The following is a 20845-nucleotide window of genomic DNA, read 5'->3' as shown; positions in this document are numbered from 1 at the left end:
TTAAGACAGTGTTGGTTTTAATTTTTCTGGTCACAAAGGAGTTTGTTAATATTATTTAGTGATTGTTAACATTATTAAAAAGTCCTTAAAGCTGATCACACCAGTTGCTCAGAAGCTGCACCAATCATTTGGCAAAATTCTAGTGTTTAATCGCTGGTTGTCAAAATGGTGGCGACGATTTGTTTTACACGTACTGCACTGATGTACATGGAACCCTAGGAAGCAGTAGTAGGTACAGTTTGGGAATAGCTGGACCATTTTAGAAGCCTAGGATTTGCTGTTTAATCACTGCTTTTTTAATCAAAATTTACTAAACTCAACCAATAGTGGCAATAAAGCAGTTGTGGTGAAGTTCATTTTGATAGCCTAGAAGCAAGAACTCTTTCCTTGCTGCTTTCTGCGCACTCGCCCACCCTCATGAAAAAAAAGGGCTTGGCTACACTTGCAAGTTGCAGCGCTGGTGAGGGGGTTACAGCGCTGCAACTTACTCGGTGTCCACACTTACAAAGCTCAGCCAGCGCTGCAACTCCCTGGCTGCAGCGCTGGCTGTACTCCTGGTCTGCTACGGGTGTAGCGAATCCAGCGCTGGTGATGCAGCGCTGCTCATCAGGTGTGGACACTCACCAGCGCTGTTATTGGCCTCCAGGGTATTAAGAGGTATCCCAGAATTCCTGTCTACAACAAACCGGAAGGTACTCCCCGGAGCTACCAAACACAGCTGCTCTTTGCTCCAGCGAGCGAGCCGAGCCGAGGCTTTGGAATGTTCACAGCTGTTTGCTTGAGGAGACAAACAGCACGGCGGGGGGGAGGGAGTCCCTCGGAGAAGCTGCTTATCTGGTCTGAAGCCTTTTTACATTTAAGAGTGATTGAGAGAGGGGTGGGGGAAATGGCCAGAATTTGCAAGGCAGGGAGCTCACAGTGTCTGCTCCAAAAATCCGCTCTCTCTGTCTCCCCGACGCTCCCTGTCACACTCCACCCCACCCCCCTCTTTTGAAAAGCACGTTGCAGCCACTTGAATGCTGGGATAGCTGCCCACAATGCACCACTCCCAACAGCGCTGCAAATGCTGCAAATGTGGCCACACTGCAGCGCTGGTAGCTATCAGTGTGGCCACACTGCAGCGCTGTTCCTACACAGCTGTACGACCACAGCTGTAACTCCCAGCGCTGCACATTTCCAAGTGTAGCCATACCCAAAGAAAAGGGGAACAATCTGAATGTATTGCTGCCTCAGCCTTATTTAAATGTTTCAATAAGAGATAGTTGAGGTGTGTGTATGAATGACTGGGGGAGGGGAGGCGAGGCGAGGCATGTTTTGTTTAACACCAAACTTCTTTGTTTTCATCATCACAGAAACAAACTTAGGAGTGGCCCCGGGAGAAGCCTTTACAACATGCCACTCATTCCAAGCTTTCAATTGATCCTGTTGAAGAGGCTGATTTATTTACTTCATTTGTATTGGGAACGGGTGATAATCTGAGATTGCTCAATGTCTGCAGCAGGCACATGCTCTTCCAAAATCTCTGCTGATTTCACTGACAGATTTAGAAGGGATTTTCCCCCACAATGTAAACAGACTGAAGGTGGCACTCTAACATCTTTGGTAGTGACACAAACTGGGCACTTTTATTTCCATAGGTTTCAGTGTGCAATAGAAATATTTACTCAGCTATATCAGCTTAGACAGGAAGCAGGGATATGCTCAAAAATGGATTGAGACTACAGATGCTAATCTACCTCAAAGATGTTTCACTCTCCTGCCCTGAGTCCCAACAGAGCAGCTTTGGACAATTCTTGAGTTTTTATCTTTCGGCAAGAGTTGAAATTTTGTACCTGCAATTTAATATGTTTATTATTTCTACAGCACCATAGGTGTGCACAGAACATGACAAATACCGTTGCGAATCTACTACTTTGGAATTATATATGCTACCAACTTTTCAGTTAAGTCTAATGCTGATTGGCCTTAACATGCAGTGAGTGCATTTAAGCATCATGAATAATTGACTTTATGCCAGTTACTGTATATTCAGACAACTTAGTTCCTTTAAAGATGACCTCATCTCTTGATGTGTTCTTAACTAAAGATAATTTCCGTGTAAAGAGGTGTGAATGGCAATTTTGATGCTACACGTTGTACTTGATACCAAGGAGTTAAATCTTGGTTATACAACGTCTCTTGTGGTGGATAGGAATTTGAGCCAGTGTTTTGTTTAAAAAAAGAAAAAAAAAACGCCATCCTAATTGAGAACAAATCTATAAAACACACTGAATAGATGTGGTACTACATCGTTTCATGTGTAAAGGCCAATTCAGTTACTACGCAATGTGCAGAAAAAAGTCAGCAGTTATACTTAGAAAACCAAATGTAAGATTCAAAAGGATTTAGAATATAAGTAGCCCTGCACAAATATATATCACATGTACCATATTAATTTTTAATCAAACACAGTGAGTTGATGGATTATGAAGTCCGGTTCATTGCAATATTTTTTTAACTTTAGTCTGTAATTGCTTTCATAAGGTTGTTCAAACCTCCAGGACAGGTCTTTTTCCATTATTTGTTGTCAATTCCCAGGTTTAGAAAAAGTGGTGCTGGAGTTCTGAGCTGTTCATTGATATGCTATGATTCTGTGTGGTAGTTTGATTGGTCATGTAGCTAAAAATCAGGATTATATGTTAGGAGACCTGGGTTCCAGTCCCATCACTGGTGTAAACTTCTTGTGTGAGTTCACCGTCTGTTTGCTCATCTGAAAAATGGGGATAATGATCCTCTACCTCAGCAATGGGGTTGTGAGATCCAGCGTAATGCTGGAGAAGTACAAACTGGAAAAATAGATTTGCTTGTTCTCTTTGATGTATAAATAAATCATCTGGTGCCCTGAAGTCATTATGTGAGCACTGAAAGTGAGAGTTTTACCTAAGTAAACGCTTGTTATAGACTTCAGGAGTCAGCACACAATGAAGGAAACGTGGTATGGAGCAGACCGCCTTGGAAGTGCATTCTTGAATTGTTTTAAGGATAAATATTTCTTTGTTTTATAGTAATTTCTACACTATGAGAAAATGGTTAGCAGTGCTCCACATGGACTTGAATTGTAAGCTGTTATAACCCCCCCCCCTTGCTCCCTGCCCAAGGATCTAACTTCTGTGCTTCTGGCTAAATCACTGCAGATGTTGAAGATAGACTTCTAAGTTAGATCAGTGCCTCTTCAAAAGCACTTTTATCTGGGAAGTATGCTAATTGTGCTACAAAGCAGTTAGTCCAGTGCTCCTTGTGCTTCCCTGGAACAAAGGCATAGTTCACTCTCTATATTGCTTTATAGTCATCAAGGAAGATCAGGTGATGTCTGAATAATAGGGGTGGGGTAAGGGAGTGTCCACTTCTCCTGTTGGCCAGACATTGGCATCCATTCCACACACAAATGACTAATACAAACTTGGTGCAACTCCTTACAAATAGTCTTATCTACCCATTCTCTCAGTCTTGAGAGTTTGGTTGCTGCATTTGACTCCATTTACTCTAGCAGTCTCATTAATACTAGCCCCATTTAGTATAGCTGTAGCTGTCAGTCAGTGTCTGTCACAAACTGCTGTTTGTAGGCATTTGTAACTGGTCTGTACAAATTTGCCTTGCTCTGGAGTTTGAGGTATGTAGAACCAAATTTTCACTGTTCATTTTTACTATCTTCATTTTGTGTGCACAAACCGCTTTATGCAACTTCAGTGCACTGACAATTATATGTGCAAATATTTGATGTGCTCCTTTGCTCTCTTTTTCCATGCACAAATGAACGTATCACATAAGCCTTCAAATACATATTTGATTACTGTGAACAAGTGTTTGTGTGTGTGAGAGAGAGAACTGTACACACAGATGCACGTTTTATTTTAAAAAGGGCCTCCTTCTGATCACAAAGATTCCCTAAATAATGCTTATCACTTGAATAGCACTTTTCATCCATAGATGTCAAAGCAGTGTACCAAGAAAAGTATGTTTCATTGTCACTTTCTTGACAGAAGGAGAGAATGAGGCATAATTCAAATGAATTGCCCACGGTCACAGAGCAGATCAGTGGAATGGCTAGGGATAGAACCAGGACTACTAGCACATTACCCCGTCCATCCAGAAGTAAGCCATTCACAAATAGATGTGATCAAGCCAGCATGCTAAAAATAGTGTACCGACAGTAGCAGGAGGGGCTAATCACCCCAAGGATGTACCCATCTGAGACACTAAACCTCTCCTGTTGGTCATGCTGCTAAGGTTCCATTTTCTTATTAGGGCACTAGGTTGATCAGAACAAGCGCAAATATTTGTTCCCCAGCTGGGAATTTCACCCCCACCTTGAAGTGTAGACATATATCCAAACTGGGTTGAGGAACAGGGTATACGCTTCAGGGAGACAGCTGTAGAGGTGGGTAGTCAGAATCAAACAAATCTTGTGACTATACAATAATGGGCTTGTGTCACCACTGCATTACCCCACTGGAGATCACTGAAACAATGAAGTAACATAAGCAAAAAAGAAAAATAGATAATATAGTGGTGAATTGTGACCAGCATATTTAGAATTTGACTCCTAAAGCCTGCATTTGTGAGTGACTGAAATTACCTTTCTGAAACCTAACAACTAATGTTACTTTTAAAAACTGTGCTCACACATAAATTTCCACCTGGAGATAATGCCAGTTGCACAGACAATCAACATAATTGTATATAGAGATGGCCAGTCTGACATCTAACTAGGTATTTGCACATACAGTTGGGCAAGCTGCCAGTGCATATTGTGCAGATGCAATTGTTCACCTATAACTACAGAGCTCTGAGCCTCAGTTTGGCTAAGTGTTACCATAGCAATATAATGTCCAATCACGAGAGGAAGGCTGGCATTTGAATTAGTTTTATTTGGTGGAGTCTTCCATGCAAAACGTATCCCAAGATGCTTTAGAGAGTTAGCTAATGTAATTACATTGTTAGATAATAACTAATAGCTGTGAAAGTGAGGAGATAAAAGATATGTTTGGCAGAAGGCCACTGGCTGCTGTAAATAGTGTGTTGCAGGCACACTCGTCTTGAGCTTTGGATTTAGCTAGTTAAGCTGTTTGTTCCATCATTAATTTAAGAGCTTGGGTGCACATCAGCAACTGCTGTGGAGGGAAGCAATTGCTCGACTTAATCATCTCCACAGAGGACTAATACATCCTACCCTCTAGGAGATAAAAACAGTATGTGCCCTTCCGAGTGCTTCTGATGGAAATACAGGTTGGCTTTTTTTGCCAGCACTTCGCTTATCCCAATTGATTTTTTTTTTTCTGCTTTGTGCGGTCGACCATTTAGGCCTGGGTTTCAACAGAGATAAGTTTTGCAGTGATTCTGTTTCTTTGTTGGAGGGAACAAAGGAGGAATAGCGGTGGTAATTAGAAGGGACCCTTCCTTACAGCTGTGTTCTATTAAATACAGAACATCTCCAAAGCAATCCTAGTCAAGGGGAAACGCAACTATGACCTTCTTCCCTTTACTGATCATTTTATTTAGCGTAACAAAGACATCAGTGCAAGTTTTATTTTCTCCCAATATTCTCCCTCCACCCCACTCACTCTCCAGGCGTTGGTTCTTTTTATTCCCCTCTGCTTCCTGTTTCACTCTCTCGTCCTATTTTTTTGGATAGAATGGCTCAGCAATCACTGCCACTGCAAGAATCAGCCCGTTAGAGGCATTTGAGATTGCCATGCTTTAACATCTCAAACAATAAACCCAGAGCTTCACCTCTGCCAAATATGTGCCCATTCTTTGACAGGAAAAGCGATGTGAGGGGAAGAAGGGGGGAGCCTAAATTCAAGTCAATGTAAAAGGTTACGTTTTTGTGTAATACCCCAAAGCACTTTGCAGACTGGGTGTGTGTTCTGTACAGGAGCAACATCTTCCAGTGCTGAAATGCAGCCACCTCAGGGAAGGTTGGCAGCAGCTGTTTAACGGTGAGTGTTTTAACAAGAGCTCAGGAAAAAATGAGGAAGAACAACGTTACATTGAATTTGAAACCAGTAGGAGAATTTAGGTAAGACAAATAACCTACCCGATCGGGAATTTGTCCAGAACTCCAGGACTAACATCCCTATTGTTGGGAATAGTGCCATGGATTTTAATGACCATATCTGTTTTAGCAGCAGAGTGTCCTGTGGCACCTTATAGACTAACAGACGTATTGGAGCATGAGCTTTCGTGGGTGAATACCCACTTCGTCAGATGCACGTATTCACCCACGAAAGCTCATGCTCCAATACGTCCGTTAGTCTATAAGGTGCCACAGGATTCTTTGCTGCTTTTACAGATCCAGACTAACACGGCTACCCCTCTGATACATGTCTGTTTTATATCCCATTTACAAATTTGGCAGCACAGTACCTAACGCTCTGCTGAGGCACTGGTTCAAAGTCTGTTGGGCTAGATCCTCTGCTGGGGATGCACATCAACTGAGGATGTGGCCTCCTATGTATGGTGCTCCTCCTATAAGCCTAAATCTGAGGTTAGAGAGCGACCTGCTGCGTCACCAATACCACTTGCTTCCTCCAGTCCACAAAATGACCATATACCACTTGATCCAGCATCACTTCAGAGACAGGCTGGTCTCTCTGACTGGATACATTTCACAAGAACTAGGTGGATTTCGTTGCTATTAGCACATTGATGATCATTGTTCTGACGTGATCATCCAAGGGCAACCGTTTGCACAATCTTTGAACAATTAATTCTTCCATCCAGCCCAGCTGTTAATGATATAATGTGGCCTGGTTTACTTAAATAATTTACAATGAAACTAGAACTAGGTGGACGGAAATGGTGAACAAGGGAACCTCCTTTGGGCAATCCTACAGCAGCCCTTCATCATGGTTATTAAAACTGGATAGTGTTTGTAATTAAATTATCTCACCTGTGACAGCAATTGTCAGCCCTTTGACTGTTCTGAAGATACAGCAGTTGTGGTTATTTTATATTCAGGTGCTGTGTTACTCTGCCTCTGGGAATGGTGTCTATATATGGAGATCTCTGTAATTGCTTTCTTCATGTGAACGGACAAGGTAGCTAATTAGAAACCTACAGGAACAATGAAAAGTTAGTTTTTTAATGCCACTAGTCTGTTTTCAGAGACAGGCTAAGTGTGAGGAAGTGGGGGGCACATTCCTCCCACTTTTGAAAAGGTAGACAATGTGAACTCCAAGTGGAGGAAATTGCATCTAGCCCATTACTGAAGGAAAAGTTAGCTTGATGTGAGGTGGAGAAAGAAACCATCTCACCCCACAAAAAACACATGCATCATGCTTTTCATTTTCAAAGCACTTTGCAATGTACTCATCTATTTTATGGGCATGATTTTTGAAATGGCATACTGCAGAAATTCAGATGTTCTGCTTTTGCACTTCTTGGAAACCTTCAGACAGAAGGCTGTAGTAATGCAATTTGCTTGACAAACAGTATTGAATTAACCCTCACAATAGCCCTAGAAGGTGAGTAGGTCTTATGCCCAATATTCAGATGAGTAAATAGAGGCTCAGAGTAGTAGTAATGACTTCCCCAAGGCCACATAGCACATCAGTGGCAGACCTGAGACTAGAACCCAGATTTATGTGCCTCTATATCGTGCTTCCTTTGGAAAACATGATTCTTGAGGAACATGGTTACTCCATCTTTAATTTATCAAAGGGTACCTTCTTTCTGCCCATTTTAACCATTGGACATGTTTTTAACTGAGGTTGCTTTAGAAACCTTTCTTAGAACAGACCTTCAGTGGAAGCAAGGAAAAGCAACCACTTCTCAGAATGCATTACATCTGCATCATGGACTACAGCTTCCTCTTTTTTTTACATTTCCAATAATGGACTTTTTAAGAGGCTGGTCAACATCGCCCCCATGTCTGAGATGGTAGTGATATTTGCTTTACAGGGACTTTTCCAACTTTACCTAGAAAAGAGCTAATCTGAAACCCAGCATTGTGGTTAGCCAACTTCCGTCAGTGGCTTTAGTCAGTTCGTCTGTTTAAACAGAGGAAGCTACTACTGTGACGGGAAGAGGGAGCTGACTGCACAGCCAGGATCGTGATGCTTCGGCTTGTAGGAGGACCACAGCAGACAGTACATAACAACCTTGGTATGCAGGATGCCAGTAGTAACGGGTGGGGGGCGTGGAGGCAGGGAAACGGATTAGGAGTGAAGCTTCAAGTTTATGGCTCACTTAGTGTATTTAAAACAATACCAAAACTTGTCACCAAAAGATGTAAGGCTATGTCTTTAAAGAGACCGTGGTGCTTGCTTAGAGTGCAACAGAAACTAGATCATCACGATAAAGCTTTTCTTCAACCTTGAATAGAATTTTTCTGTGCGAACGGGATCCTGCTGAGAGACGCACAGGCTTTCACATCTGTGACACAGGGATAGACTGCAGTATTCACAGAGCCAGCAGGCTTGTCAGCAAATGGCCTTTTAACATTCCCCTTTTCGTTACTGATTCATTTTTCATCATCTTAGTTTTCAGGTTTTAGTGTTTTGTTTGTTTGTTTGTTTGTTTGTTTGTTTAGTGTTTAAAAAAAGAGAGAAACTGGGGCAAAATTCTAGATGAAACAGCCCTTATTCCCTTGCTTCTTTTTGTGGTGCTGGTTATGCTTTTAAAAACAAAATTGAATTCATTCCCTTTTCTCTTAAGGTGGAATGGAGGGAATTAGAACTGTGTATGTATGTACACGTATTGGCTATTATGCCTTTAGCTCTTTATTTTAGTAAAGGGGTCTAGACAATTATATTGGGTTAAAAAAAGATGTTGGGGAGAGGAGTTGTAAGTGAAAGGGCCCATCCAACTTGCAATCACTATGCTTTACTGCAGGGGTTCCCAAACTGGGGGGTCAGGACCCCTCAGGAGGTCACAAGGTTCTAACATAGGGGGTCGCGAGCTGTCAGCCTCCACCCCAACCCCTGCTTTGCTTCCAGCAATTATAATGGTGTTAAATATATTAAACAGTGTTTTTAATTTATAAGGGGGGGTTGCTTTCTATGTGAAAGGGGTCACCAGTACAAAAGTTTGAGAACCGCTGCTTTACTGCATTATTTTGGCCCTTTAATCCTTCCCTGCTTGATACCTGCCCATCCCTTCAGCCAGACTTGTTGTTTGACTGGGCATTTCAGTTCAGTTACAGCGGAATGTTACCAGATAAACTGAGTGTTGGCCAGACATACAAGCTGTGTATAATGAAGCAGCAGTGAAGTGATTAAGCTATCTAAAATTGATTGGCCACATGTGGTACATACTGTCTTGTGGTAAAAAAACCTCCATAAACAAAATTCCTACATAGCCTGTTAAACCTTAGCAGAGATTTTTAAACTTTTCATAATAATTACGAATAGTACTCGGCTCTTCATCCACAGATCTCAAAGCACTGTACAAATGGAATCAATAGCATTATCCCCTTTTACCATTGAGGGGAAACTGAGGCACAGAGGTGACATGACTTGCCCAAGCTCACCCAGCAGGCCAGTGGTATCTCTTCATACCAGTACCATCAACCCTAAGTGTTAAAATGTCATATCCCCCAAACTCATGATATTTTGCAAAAATGATACATTTTGGATTCTTTTTATTTGCTGTCTGTTTTCTGAGTGATCCATTAGGATGCCTGGAGGTCACATTTTCAGTCCTTCTCCACAATTATGAGGGCTAGAGGTTTTTGATTTTTTGTTTGTTTTTTTTCCTCCCCCTCTGGTTAGTGAAACATGAAATTCTTGTGTTTTTTTACCTGCCTTCAGGAGTTAGGGCTTTAAGAAAACCACCAAATATCACAAGACTTATGATAAAATCATGAGAGTTGGCAACACTCTCATCCTCTCTCTCTCTCTTGGATCAGTTTTTCTACCTATTTCTGATCCCGCAGAGCACTTCCCTTTTCCCTAGGGATCAAATTACATCCCCATTGCTTATATCGCAAAAAATTTCAACCAAAATATTTTGATTTTCAGCTGGGGCAGTATTTGGGTGCTTTGTCCAGAACACAAGCACTTTGCGACAAGTCATTTTTTTTCCTGTCAAATAAACAGTTTTGATAAAATTTTCCACAGCCCTAATTCTCAAACACGACCATTCAAGGCCACATCTAGCATGTTCATCTTGATTATGAGCTTTGAAAAGGTGTCATAATGGGAGACTGTAGCAATAAGGAAACCAAAAGGATACTGGATGTCTTTGCAAAGCAGTATTTAAATACTTCATTTTTCCCTTGTGAAGCAGGTTTGGCTTAAGCAGCCAATTTAGAGCTCAGTTATAGCAGTTCAAGGAAGAACTCCTGTATATCTGTGGACGGGAGACTCGATGTCAGTGGGCTCTAGAATTTCTGATTCTGGTTTCTAACACTGGTTAATGCATCTTCAAGTAATAACTATGGCCAGTTTGTAATAGAGGACTCCTATATTATGGTGGAATATACTCCTCTTAAGGGTGAAGGAGTATATAGGCTACAAAACCTTTATCCCTCTTGCTCTTCAGTACATCCTGTCTCTCCAGTGATAAAACTCTGTGGTGAAGCAGTTCTAGAAGCTTCCCAACAGGGTGCAAATAAAACTGAAAGTTGGAACTATTAAGAGCTTGTGACTGAAGATTTTCACACTCACAGCCACCCATGCACAGTTTTGTCCTTGTCTAGCAATAATCATGTTCTTGTGTCTGAATTCCAGGAAAGAAACCTTGATTGGTTCCCTAGGATGCGTGCCATGTCCCTTGTAAGCAGCGATTCTGAAGGAGAACAGAATGAACTCAGGAACTTGCAGGAAAAGCTAGAATCTACCATGAAGCTGGTCACTAACCTTTCTGGCCAGCTGTCAGAGCTTAAAGATCAGGTAAGGAAGTTCTAGGAGAAAACAAGTTGCAGTGGGATGGATTAGCTATTAATAAACTTCAGTTAAATGGAGAGTACTGGGGCCTCCCAGAACATTTGGAAAATTAGGGGAATATACAATCACTTGGATTAAAGAGTTTTTTGTAAAATCCAGATTGATCTGTATTGGGAATTGGATGTTTACAATTTAACTGACTATACAAACAATGTGCAGAGCTCTTTGTTCACTGCTGCCACAATGAACTAGCTAGTTTAGAAGAATCACCAATCCAAATTCTAGTCATACAGGCGACCGGCCTGTCCAGTTCTAACAGAACTAAACGTTTTCCAATTTACCCATCTTTTGAAAAGTCCGAAAAACCAAATCAAATTCATATTGTGAGCTATGTATATGATGATTTCTTACCCTCACAGTATAGATCAACCCCCCCCAAATGCTGAAAATATCTTGTACGATACTGCCCATTGCCTTGTATAGTAAAGATTACCCACTGCAACTTCACTTTTGAGTCAGTGTTACTCAGCAGACTTTGTTGTAATACACTGACTTCTAATTGGCAATAACACTGCAGTGAGAACTCGAGGATTTGAATGTTAACTTTTGTTCTAGATCAGGAGTGGGCAAACTACAGCCTGTGGGCTGGATCTGGCCCATCAGGGCTTTGGATCCGGCCCACAGGATTGCCATCGCCATGACGCCACAGGCACGGGGCCGCTCCCAGAAGCAGCTGGCACCACATCCCTGCGGCCCCAGGGCGGCAGGGGGCGGGAAGGCGTAGAGGGCTCCGCATGCTGCCCTCACCTCCAGGCACTGCATCCTGCAGCTCCCATTGGTTGGGAACAGGGAACCGCAGCCAATGGGAGCTTCAGGGGAGGAACCCGCAGGGGTGGGCAGGGCACGGAGCCCTCTGCTCTCCCTCCCCCAGGGGCTGCAGGGACGTGGTGCCGGCCGCTTCCAGAAGCGGTGCAGGGCCAGGACAAGCAGGGAGCCTGTCTTAGCCATGCTGCCACCCTGGAGCCACTCCAGGTAAGCAGCACTGGGCCGGAGCCCACACCCCGCACCCTTCGTGCACCCCAACCCCCTGCCCTGAGCCCCCTTGTACACCCTGCACCCCTCTTGCACCCCAACCCCCTGCCCTGAGCCCCCTTGTACACCCTGCACCCCTCCTGCACCCCAACGCCCTGCCCTGAGCCCTCTGCACTCCCTCCTGCACCCCAACCCCCTGCCCTGAGCCCCCATGTACACCCTGCACCTCTCCTGCACCCTAACCTCCTGCTCTGAGCCATCAAGTACCCTGCACCCCTCCTGCACCCCAACGCCCTGCCCTGAGCCCCCTGCCACTCTGCACCCCCTCCTGCACCCCCTCTCCCTGAGCCTCCTCCCACACTCTGCATCCCCTTCCACGCCAGCTCCCTGCCCTGAGCCCCCTCGTACATCCCGCACCACTCCTGCATCCTGAGTCCCTTTCTGCACACTACACTCCCTCCCGCACCCCAACCTCCTGCCCCAGCCCTACATTCATAGCCCTGCATGCAATTTCCCCACCAGATGTGGCCCTCGGGCCAAAAAGTTTGCCCACTCCGTTCTAGATCCTTCCTTTACATAGTTACTGCAATGGTTCTTAAACATTTAAGGTTGTTTCTTTTAGAAACATTACTCTTTCCTGTGATTGTGTGGCCTGGCAAACAATGAATATTTTATTACGGATGACATCCTAAGGTGAAGTGAAAGTTGTACAGAAAGTTACCCTTCATGAAATTTTTACTATAGTGGATTTTATTGTATTCTGGTCTTTGTGTGTATGTGTTTTGTTGGAAGTCTGTACACTGCTAAATCCCAAAATATGCAGAAATATCCGCAAACTCTTATGCAACCTAGTGACCACTCTCTTATTGTTACGTACTAGAGGTACTTGTGGCTACACTATCCGTACGTGTGAGACAGCAAAGAAGGCAGCTCCAGCACTTAACCACAGGCATCCAAAATGGGAGTCTGATCATTTACTCTGTACTTCTGAACATTGCCCTAAAATAGCTTTTATTCGGTTTTCAACAGCAACATCCCTGTGAAGAGAAACTGAAGGAGTGGCCCAAGCAACATAGTTCTTGGATCTCTATTCCCATTTTCCTCTGTTTAAATGGACAGAGACCCTCAAAGAATCCTTTAAATAATTATTTAGACAGTGTCTCTTCCCTTTTTATGCTACACTTCCTGTAGGCCTACAAATGGGAGATCTTGGCCCACATGGCAAAAATCCAAGTTTTTGGTAGATACCTGGAGCCGCTGCAGTCATGAGAACAGTACAGTTCAATCATAGGCGCTTCTTTACTATTTACTGTTAACAGCAGAAACAGCTTGGGGGAGGTTCTTTTGAACCATATTCATCTCAGAGATGGGCCTCCCCAAGAAAGCCCAAGTGCCAAAGCCCTTTTCCATTTTGTGCTTGAAGTGTCCAACTGAAGATAAAGGGCGAAATGCTGTGGCTTGTCTGAAATTTTATATGGCACAAAATTACCTGAACCAGAAGAACACGCCGACGCCTTAATTGAGTTTATAGATGTATACATTGGGTAAAATTCTTTGCTAACTTGTACCTCCTGGAATCCCAGAGCAGTTGATGGAGTTACACAGGCCACAAGTAGCCACTGAATTTGGCTCATTATCTCTTCAACTTCTGATTTTTTTTCCTGTTGTAAAATGGTTGACAACTTTCTCCAATACTAAACTGATTGGTTGTTGCCACTGAGCCTCTTCCTAGGCATGTTTCTATTATTGTGATTCCCATTTTAAACTGGGATTAGTTCCACTTAGAATTAAATGAGATGCACCATGCTGCAGGAAGCAACTATTATAATCCAAACCTAATCTATATTAGAAACAGAATGTTATCCTTCTGGAGATAATAGTTCACTAAAGACAAATATACCTGCCTGGCACACATCTATAACCTGCAACATGCTTTTACGCAGTCTTCCTAACTGGCAAAACTCCTGTTGTTCAGGTCTCCATGTACTGCAGCTAGAGTTACAACTGAAGGTTTTATGGTGCATGGGATATACTCTTGCCAGCAGGCTTGCTAGGAAAAACACCATGTAATTGAGCACAGAGTATTAAGTGAATTAAAATGGTGGTGGTTTTTAACTGAACTATTTATTTTATTATATACTTGCTTTGTAGTTTCAAAGTAGTACACTGTGCAAGCAGGATAGGAAAACCCAGCAAAGAAATCTACTATCATGAGTGTGTTTTCTGTGCTAGTAAATTTACATTGATAAAGTAGTTAGTCTCTGCAAGAGGGTATTGGCGGAGATGCTTGTCCTTTTTTTCCACTCTGTGCTCTGCTCTTCTGGTGGTGAGAATCAGGTAAATGCAGGGGTGGTCAACAGGTGAACCCTGGGCCAAATCCAGACTGCCAGATGCTTTTGAATGTATTACCATACAGTATTATTCTTAATACAGTAGTCTAATACATTTTCATGTGGTGCCAAACATATTTTCATCAGTCCATAATGTTGTGGCTAAGTCACATCTCCTTTTAACCTTGTGCTTGATGGAACCATTGGCACAGATCAAACTTCCTAGATACACATAAGATTCTACTTGTTCTGTCAACACTTTATTTATTATCCCTTTTCCAAGGTGCAACCACTTTTCGTCTGAGCATTTATTATAAGTCCAAGTTGACTGCAACAGTTTTCCAAGGTAACGAAGAATATTATCAGTTCAAATGTGTCTGCCAGTTGCACATCATCATCTGCATAGGTTTACAAATTTAACTCTAGATCATCCAGTCTCCAGCCCTCCAACTCATCTAACATTTAGTGTCCAGTTTAAGAACATGATGAAAAGTAATGGTGATTCCATGCCCCCTTGTCTCACATCACACTTTGACTTGACCCAGTTGCTTAATTTTTCACCAATGATGGCACTGCAGAAGTTTTCGTAAATAGCTTTTATAATTGCAATGATCTTATCTGGAGCTCCAGGATTTTGCTACTTTCCATAATGTTTCTCTCCAAACCAAATCCTCTCTTATCTATGCCTTAATATACTCATTGGGTAGCTATCATGCCACTTTGCCTGGAAACAATTATCTTAAACATGTGATGTAGGTCTTCCTGTTAGAGGGTCTGACTCATACCCACTGCAGTCAATAGGATTCTTTCCATCAATTTCAATCAGGCCTTGGATCATGCCCCAAATGTATTTATTTCTAAAGCTTGCAACTTTCCACTGCCCAAGCACTAAGAACCTTCCCTTGTTCTTTGTGAAAATGAGCCTTTAGATAGCTACTTCACTGCAAAGGCAGAAGAGGAAACCAGCTTCACTAATGTGATAGCTCTTAGGAATTCCCTTAAGTACTGTCACTGAGATAACCCTGCTTAAGTTGCAGGATGCTCCAATTATGAGACAAAACCAGTACATCTCTCCATCATATTAGGAAGAACTGTCACCAGGAAGAGGAGCTAGCTCAGGGATTGTTCTGAATCAAATAAAGGGCAAATCTTTCATCTATTTGCCTTGTGATCTGACTGATCCTACAAGTTTCTGGGAATTGTAACTGTCATTAAAACTGAAATTCTGTGTGTCCACTTTGAAAATGCCTTTGAAATAAAATAAAAATGCACCAGGAACAAATGAAGAGCTGACCATTTTTAATTCATTACTGTAAATGAGTATGAAGCACTTCCAAAAGGCATTAAAGCAACAAGCTACAAAAGTAACTCGCTCTCAGTTAAGTGTGATGATCAAGACAAAAATTGCTCCATGGGGTCTTTGACGCTTGTAAACGTCATACTAGAACAATGTGATTCTGCATCTAGGTTTCATTTTGTTTTCTACTTGCATTTAGTCAGCTTATGCTTTCTTTAAAAAAATAAATTCCTCTTGTTAACTAAACTTATATCAAAATTTAGCATTCTGCTTGTCAATTGCTATCCTTTCCTCATTATTTTACCATTTTGTGTGCCTCCTTCATAGCTAATTGTTCGAATCCAATTGCTACTCAAAACCTTGCCCCCTCTGAAAGCATGTGTTCTATTAATTTGTCCAGTGGAAATAACAGAATAATGGAAATAAAACCTACAAATAGATTTTCTCTGTTCATATTAAATAGTTAATTATATATTCAAAAATAACGCAAATTTCAAACCCCATATAGCATTAGGCAATCTAGGGGTTAGAATAGGGGAACTGAGCTAGGGCTTGGGTGCCGCTCCACTCCTTTCGTGTGACATTGAGAAAGACACGATTCAGCTCCATTTGAATCCGTGTCCTTCCTTGAAAGTAAGATTGAGACCTTTACCCATTGGTTAAGGGAGAATATTTACAGATATGTACACCATAGAGGTGCTTAGATTAATTAAGAGTGTTTAAAATGATTTTCAGTCCTCTAATGAAAGGTGGTGGTAAAAGGATCATTCCGAAGATTGTTCATGGCAATCCAGGTGGATTGACTCATCTTGCCATGGCAAACTCCAAACTTAATTATTCAATGCCTGACCTTAGAAAGGGAGAATTTATTCAGTCTCTGAACATACAGATTTTATGTAAATCTGTTCAATTGTGTTTACTGGTAGAGAGCTGAAAATGCAAACAGGGTATCTGTTATCTTGGCATTGATTTACTCTATCAATTACATTAGATGGTATTTGGAGTGAAATGTCTCAAAAACGAAGAATTACACTGATTAGTAACCTTAGGTCCTTGCATGAATATAGATAGGATAGAAAAAGCACTATTTTAGTTCAGATGAATTCCAAGCCAAAACAAGGGCCAATAACAATTCATTCGATATGAAAAATGGTGGAAATTCACATTGTAGCTCAAATTTTTAATGAAAAATTATTGTATAAGCTGTATCTGGTTCGGATGCTGAATTTTGGTAGTCAGAGCACTATCTACAGACTGATTTCTTACAACTTGCTATTCAGTGTAAATGTTTATTATATTAAAGTAACTCCTAAAACGGGAGTATTGATTAAAAAATTCTAAGTTGACAGATGCATGGTAGCCTGGCTCCGTTTATTTTTGTTAAGTCTCAGTATGCTCAGTCCAGGGGAAAAAGCAATAAAAATGGAACAAGATTGTGGCCCTTCTGTATGTCGACCAAGTAATGCCATGGGGGATGAGCACTAAGAAGGTTGGGTCTCAGCACCTTTGTGTAAGTCTTGGAATTTGCAGCCATTGTGATGGTAATGTGATGGAGGCTGAACCGTACCTATGTTATCAAAGGAAGAATCATCTGGTATTAGACTGGAGTTGGGGAGCCCGAGTTCTACTCTCTGCCAAAGATATTCTGTGTGACTTTGGGCAAGTCACTTCAGGCCTGCTGTTCAGATGTGCTGAGCACTTACAACTCAGCACCTTTGAAAATCAAGCCCTCCGAGTTTGTCTATACTGCAATTAAAAATCCACAGCTGGGCAATGTCAGCTCGCGGGGCTTAGGCTAAGAGGTCTGTTTAATTGCAGTGTAGATGTTTGGCCTGAACCCAAATCTTGCCAGCCCAAGTCACCTGACACAGCCAGCTGTGGGTTTTTAATTGCAGTGTAAACACACCCTATATATTTCTGCTTCAGTTTCTGTAAAATGGAGATATTTACCTACTTCACAGGGGTGATGAGGATAAATTCATTAATGTTCATGAAATACTCATATACTAGGATGATGGGGACCATAGAAATGCCAGTGTTACTGATTAAATTGGTGTGTTGGTTCTCTCAGGCTTTCAGACTTTAGCAGATTTCTAACAAGGTGTTGGGAGGGGCGGAACGCAAAGAAACATGGATGATGGCTGCTTTGCAGTGCTCTGGATCACAATAATGAAGGGATATGCTTCTCTGTTAGGAGTGTCACTCTCTTTAGATCATGTACCTTCTTCCCTCTTAGATTTGTGGTGGTATTACATTTGACGTAAACTATTATTGGCAAACATTCAGAATTTTGGGACTGAGGTTACGGAAAATGTTTTGTGGAAAAAGATATAGTTTTGCTCCTGTGTCGCTTATTTTGCATTATTGCCTCATATCTGGGCTTTGGCAAATCATGAGGGATGTTTGCATTCTTGTGACCCAAGAGCTGAGGTATTGAAGTGAATTTCCACAAACAGTGAGATATTTCCAGACTGAGATGGATTCTCCCAACATACAGTACCCCTACTTTCCCCAAATAGGTTGTGGAAATAGTGGGAAGTCTACAGAGAATTATCAACACAAGAAGTTTCTGAAAGCTGTCCTCTAGGTTTATTTTATGCCAGTAATGTGGCCCTTCTGCAAAAAAAAAAATAAAAAAAATAAAAAAAATTCTCTGAACAGCATCCGTCATCTCTGAATACTTAGTCACATGAGCAGGTTCACAGATATCCCTGCTGGGTTCACAAAACAGGGGCTATAATTGCCCTTTTAATCCATTCATGTTTGGCATAGCAGCCGGAAGTGCATTATTTGTAGAAAGTGGGTTTCAGAATAAACCCTAACCACAAATACACGAATGGTTCATTCTGTGAGCTGACGTACAGGAAGTGTCTCGGTTTAATGAGCAAACTTTTTAATTTTCCAGATGACAGAACAGAGGAAGCAGAAACAGCGTATTGGTCTCCTAGGACATCCTCCTCCCGTGAATGTGAACCCACAGCAACCAGCATAAATCAAAAGGGTCGCATATCCCTCTCAAAACAACATGAATAATGCTAAACAAGAGTTCAGATTTAACCACTAAGGCTGCTTCTATGTATGATCAGTTCATTTTGTAAATACCCTGTTTTTATATGTATGTATATGACTGCTACTATAAAAATCTGGGCATATGTATTGTAATTAGATCTTGTTGGCATGTGAAGGGGGTAATACTTGTGCCAAAAGTATGAAATTGCCTTTTATTGGAAGGACCATAGAGACCCCTTGAATTGCACTTGAAAAGGATTGACTAAAAAGTATGTGACTTGTATTTTGTATTTAAAAACGAGAATAGCTAGTATTTATGTTTTTATACAATTGTGCAATATAAAATATGCAATCACAATATACTGGTAACTCCTGAACATCCTAAAGGGAGTGCACATCTTTGAATCTGGTGTGTTAGTACAATGTAATAAACAGTTTAAAATTACAGGTGTAAATGAGGGTGCTGCCAAACTGTATTCCTAGTGTTTCACACCCCTGGGCATTTTTGTACCATGTGTGTAAATATCCTGAAATGCCATATCTGGCTGCCTCTTCCTCCCAGGGTTAACACTGGGAATCTGAGCTGTTAAATTGGTATACATTTAAAAAAAAGAAAATTTGGTTCTTAAATATTCTTTGGACGCCTCCAGATTATGAGGTGTATTTCAAGTGATTATTTCTTAAATACAGGGGGCCCCAGAAGCTCAAATGTTAGTTTTTGAAGAATTCAACAAATTTCTTAAAGGGAACTTTTTATGCAAAATTAAGTTTGGGATGAAAATACACTGCTGTAAATCAGTGTGATTTCTTAGAGTTTTGTGCCATTTCATTTAGAACCCATAAATGATGGTTTCTGAACTTAACATTCCCCATGTAGCCTTTTCTTTTTTGGTTTGTTCATTAGAGACGCACATTCCCATCCAGGAGTATTAACAAACGTGCATTGCACCACTGAAGTATGAACTATCCTATTTTAGGACTTGTAGTTGAGCACTGACATAGGTAGTACTTATGAAAGAGCCTCTTGTTTGGGGTTGAGTTTGTTTTTTCTCTCCATTTGGACAGTTTTGTTCCTGGTGTGAAAAATCTGAAAGGAACCTCTTTTTTAATATCTGTCACCTAGTTTTGTACATGGACCTCCTTTTACAATAGCTAAAATTCCTCTGCAATAGTGTCTAAAACAACAGGAGAGTTATGGATGGAGAGCTACGAAAGTTTGTAAATGCATAAATAGAAATATTTAAATAAATGATGCAGAATAATACTGTACGGTTGACAGACTGCTGGTAGTTTGTTCCCTTCCCATGGAATTGTATTAGTTAAACCTGCTAGCGTAATAGAAGGAACATGGATTAGGATAACATTCCTCTACATGAAAGCCTCACGATTGGGTAGCTAGAATACTTTAAAAGGTAAGAATTTTCTTAGAATGCTGAAATGAGCCATTGAGGGGGTGATCTTTTATTAACAGAGCAAATAATTGGCCTTTGACAGTGGAAGCTACAATGTTCTATACATCTCTCTAGGGATGGTTCTCAGGCTTTTATGATAGATGCCTTAGCTCAGAGGCTCTTCATCAGAGCAAGGAGAGGGAGCCTATGTCCCAGCAATTGTTCTGTCCACCACATGCAAGCTGAAACCTGCAACAGAGCTTAAAACAAGTTTGAAACCCAAGCACTGTGCTCTCAAGAGCAATCACTACAGATCAGAGTGCACAACCTTGACTGGGAGGCAGCAGGAACTAGCTGTGGTACAATTAATAGGTTCTTAATGTGGTAAAAAGATACAGTTGTCTGCAAAGGGTAGGAACTGCTGCTCAAAGTCATAATGAAATATAATTTGCAATGAATGGGGGGGCAAGGGAATCCTGATTAATACCATTGTAACCAGAAATATTGTTATGACTTGAATTTTTTTAATTTCTCATGTATACCAACAGCTTCGTTTTACTTTTTGCCCTTCATTCTCCCCTTCCCCCAAATTAACGCTGTCAGACTAAAGCTATTTTCTTTTAATGTTTAGTTTTGCAAATAAGCACTTGTTATGCACCAAGTCTTTTGGTACTTCGGTTATTTATTGCTCTAGTGGATGTTCCATCCAGTAATATTTGTCCTTCTCCCTCACATCACCACTGAATCAATGAAAGAATCAAGTTAGTCTTGTGTCTTGTGTTCCTTATTCTCTCTCATCTCCTGTGTGGGGGGGGGAAAAACTGAAGGGAAAAGGTCCCCTTCTTGAAGTCAGTGGCAAAACTCCCATCGACTTCAGTGGTGCTGGATCCTGGCCATAACAATGACTGGGGCTTCTAG

General features: G+C 41.5%; 1 protein-coding gene across 1 annotated transcript in view; it reads left to right on the top strand.

The window, feature by feature from the left end:
* Positions 1-19805, top strand: part of ITPR1 (inositol 1,4,5-trisphosphate receptor type 1) — a 236612-nt gene extending 216807 nt beyond the window's left edge. The window contains exons 58-59 of the mRNA XM_075073238.1: positions 10713-10874; positions 18433-19805. Coding sequence (XP_074929339.1) covers positions 10713-10874; positions 18433-18519 — 249 coding nt within the window. The 3' untranslated portion in view covers positions 18520-19805. The remainder of the gene's footprint in view (positions 1-10712; positions 10875-18432) is intronic.
* The last annotated feature ends 1040 nt before the right edge of the window (positions 19806-20845 follow it).

The sequence above is a fragment of the Chelonoidis abingdonii genome, chromosome 17 (assembly GCF_003597395.2).
Source record: "Chelonoidis abingdonii isolate Lonesome George chromosome 17, CheloAbing_2.0, whole genome shotgun sequence".
Taxonomy (NCBI): Eukaryota; Metazoa; Chordata; order Testudines; family Testudinidae; genus Chelonoidis; species Chelonoidis abingdonii.
The sequence above is the reverse complement of the archived record's forward strand: the minus strand, read 5'-3'. Positions and strand labels throughout refer to the sequence as shown.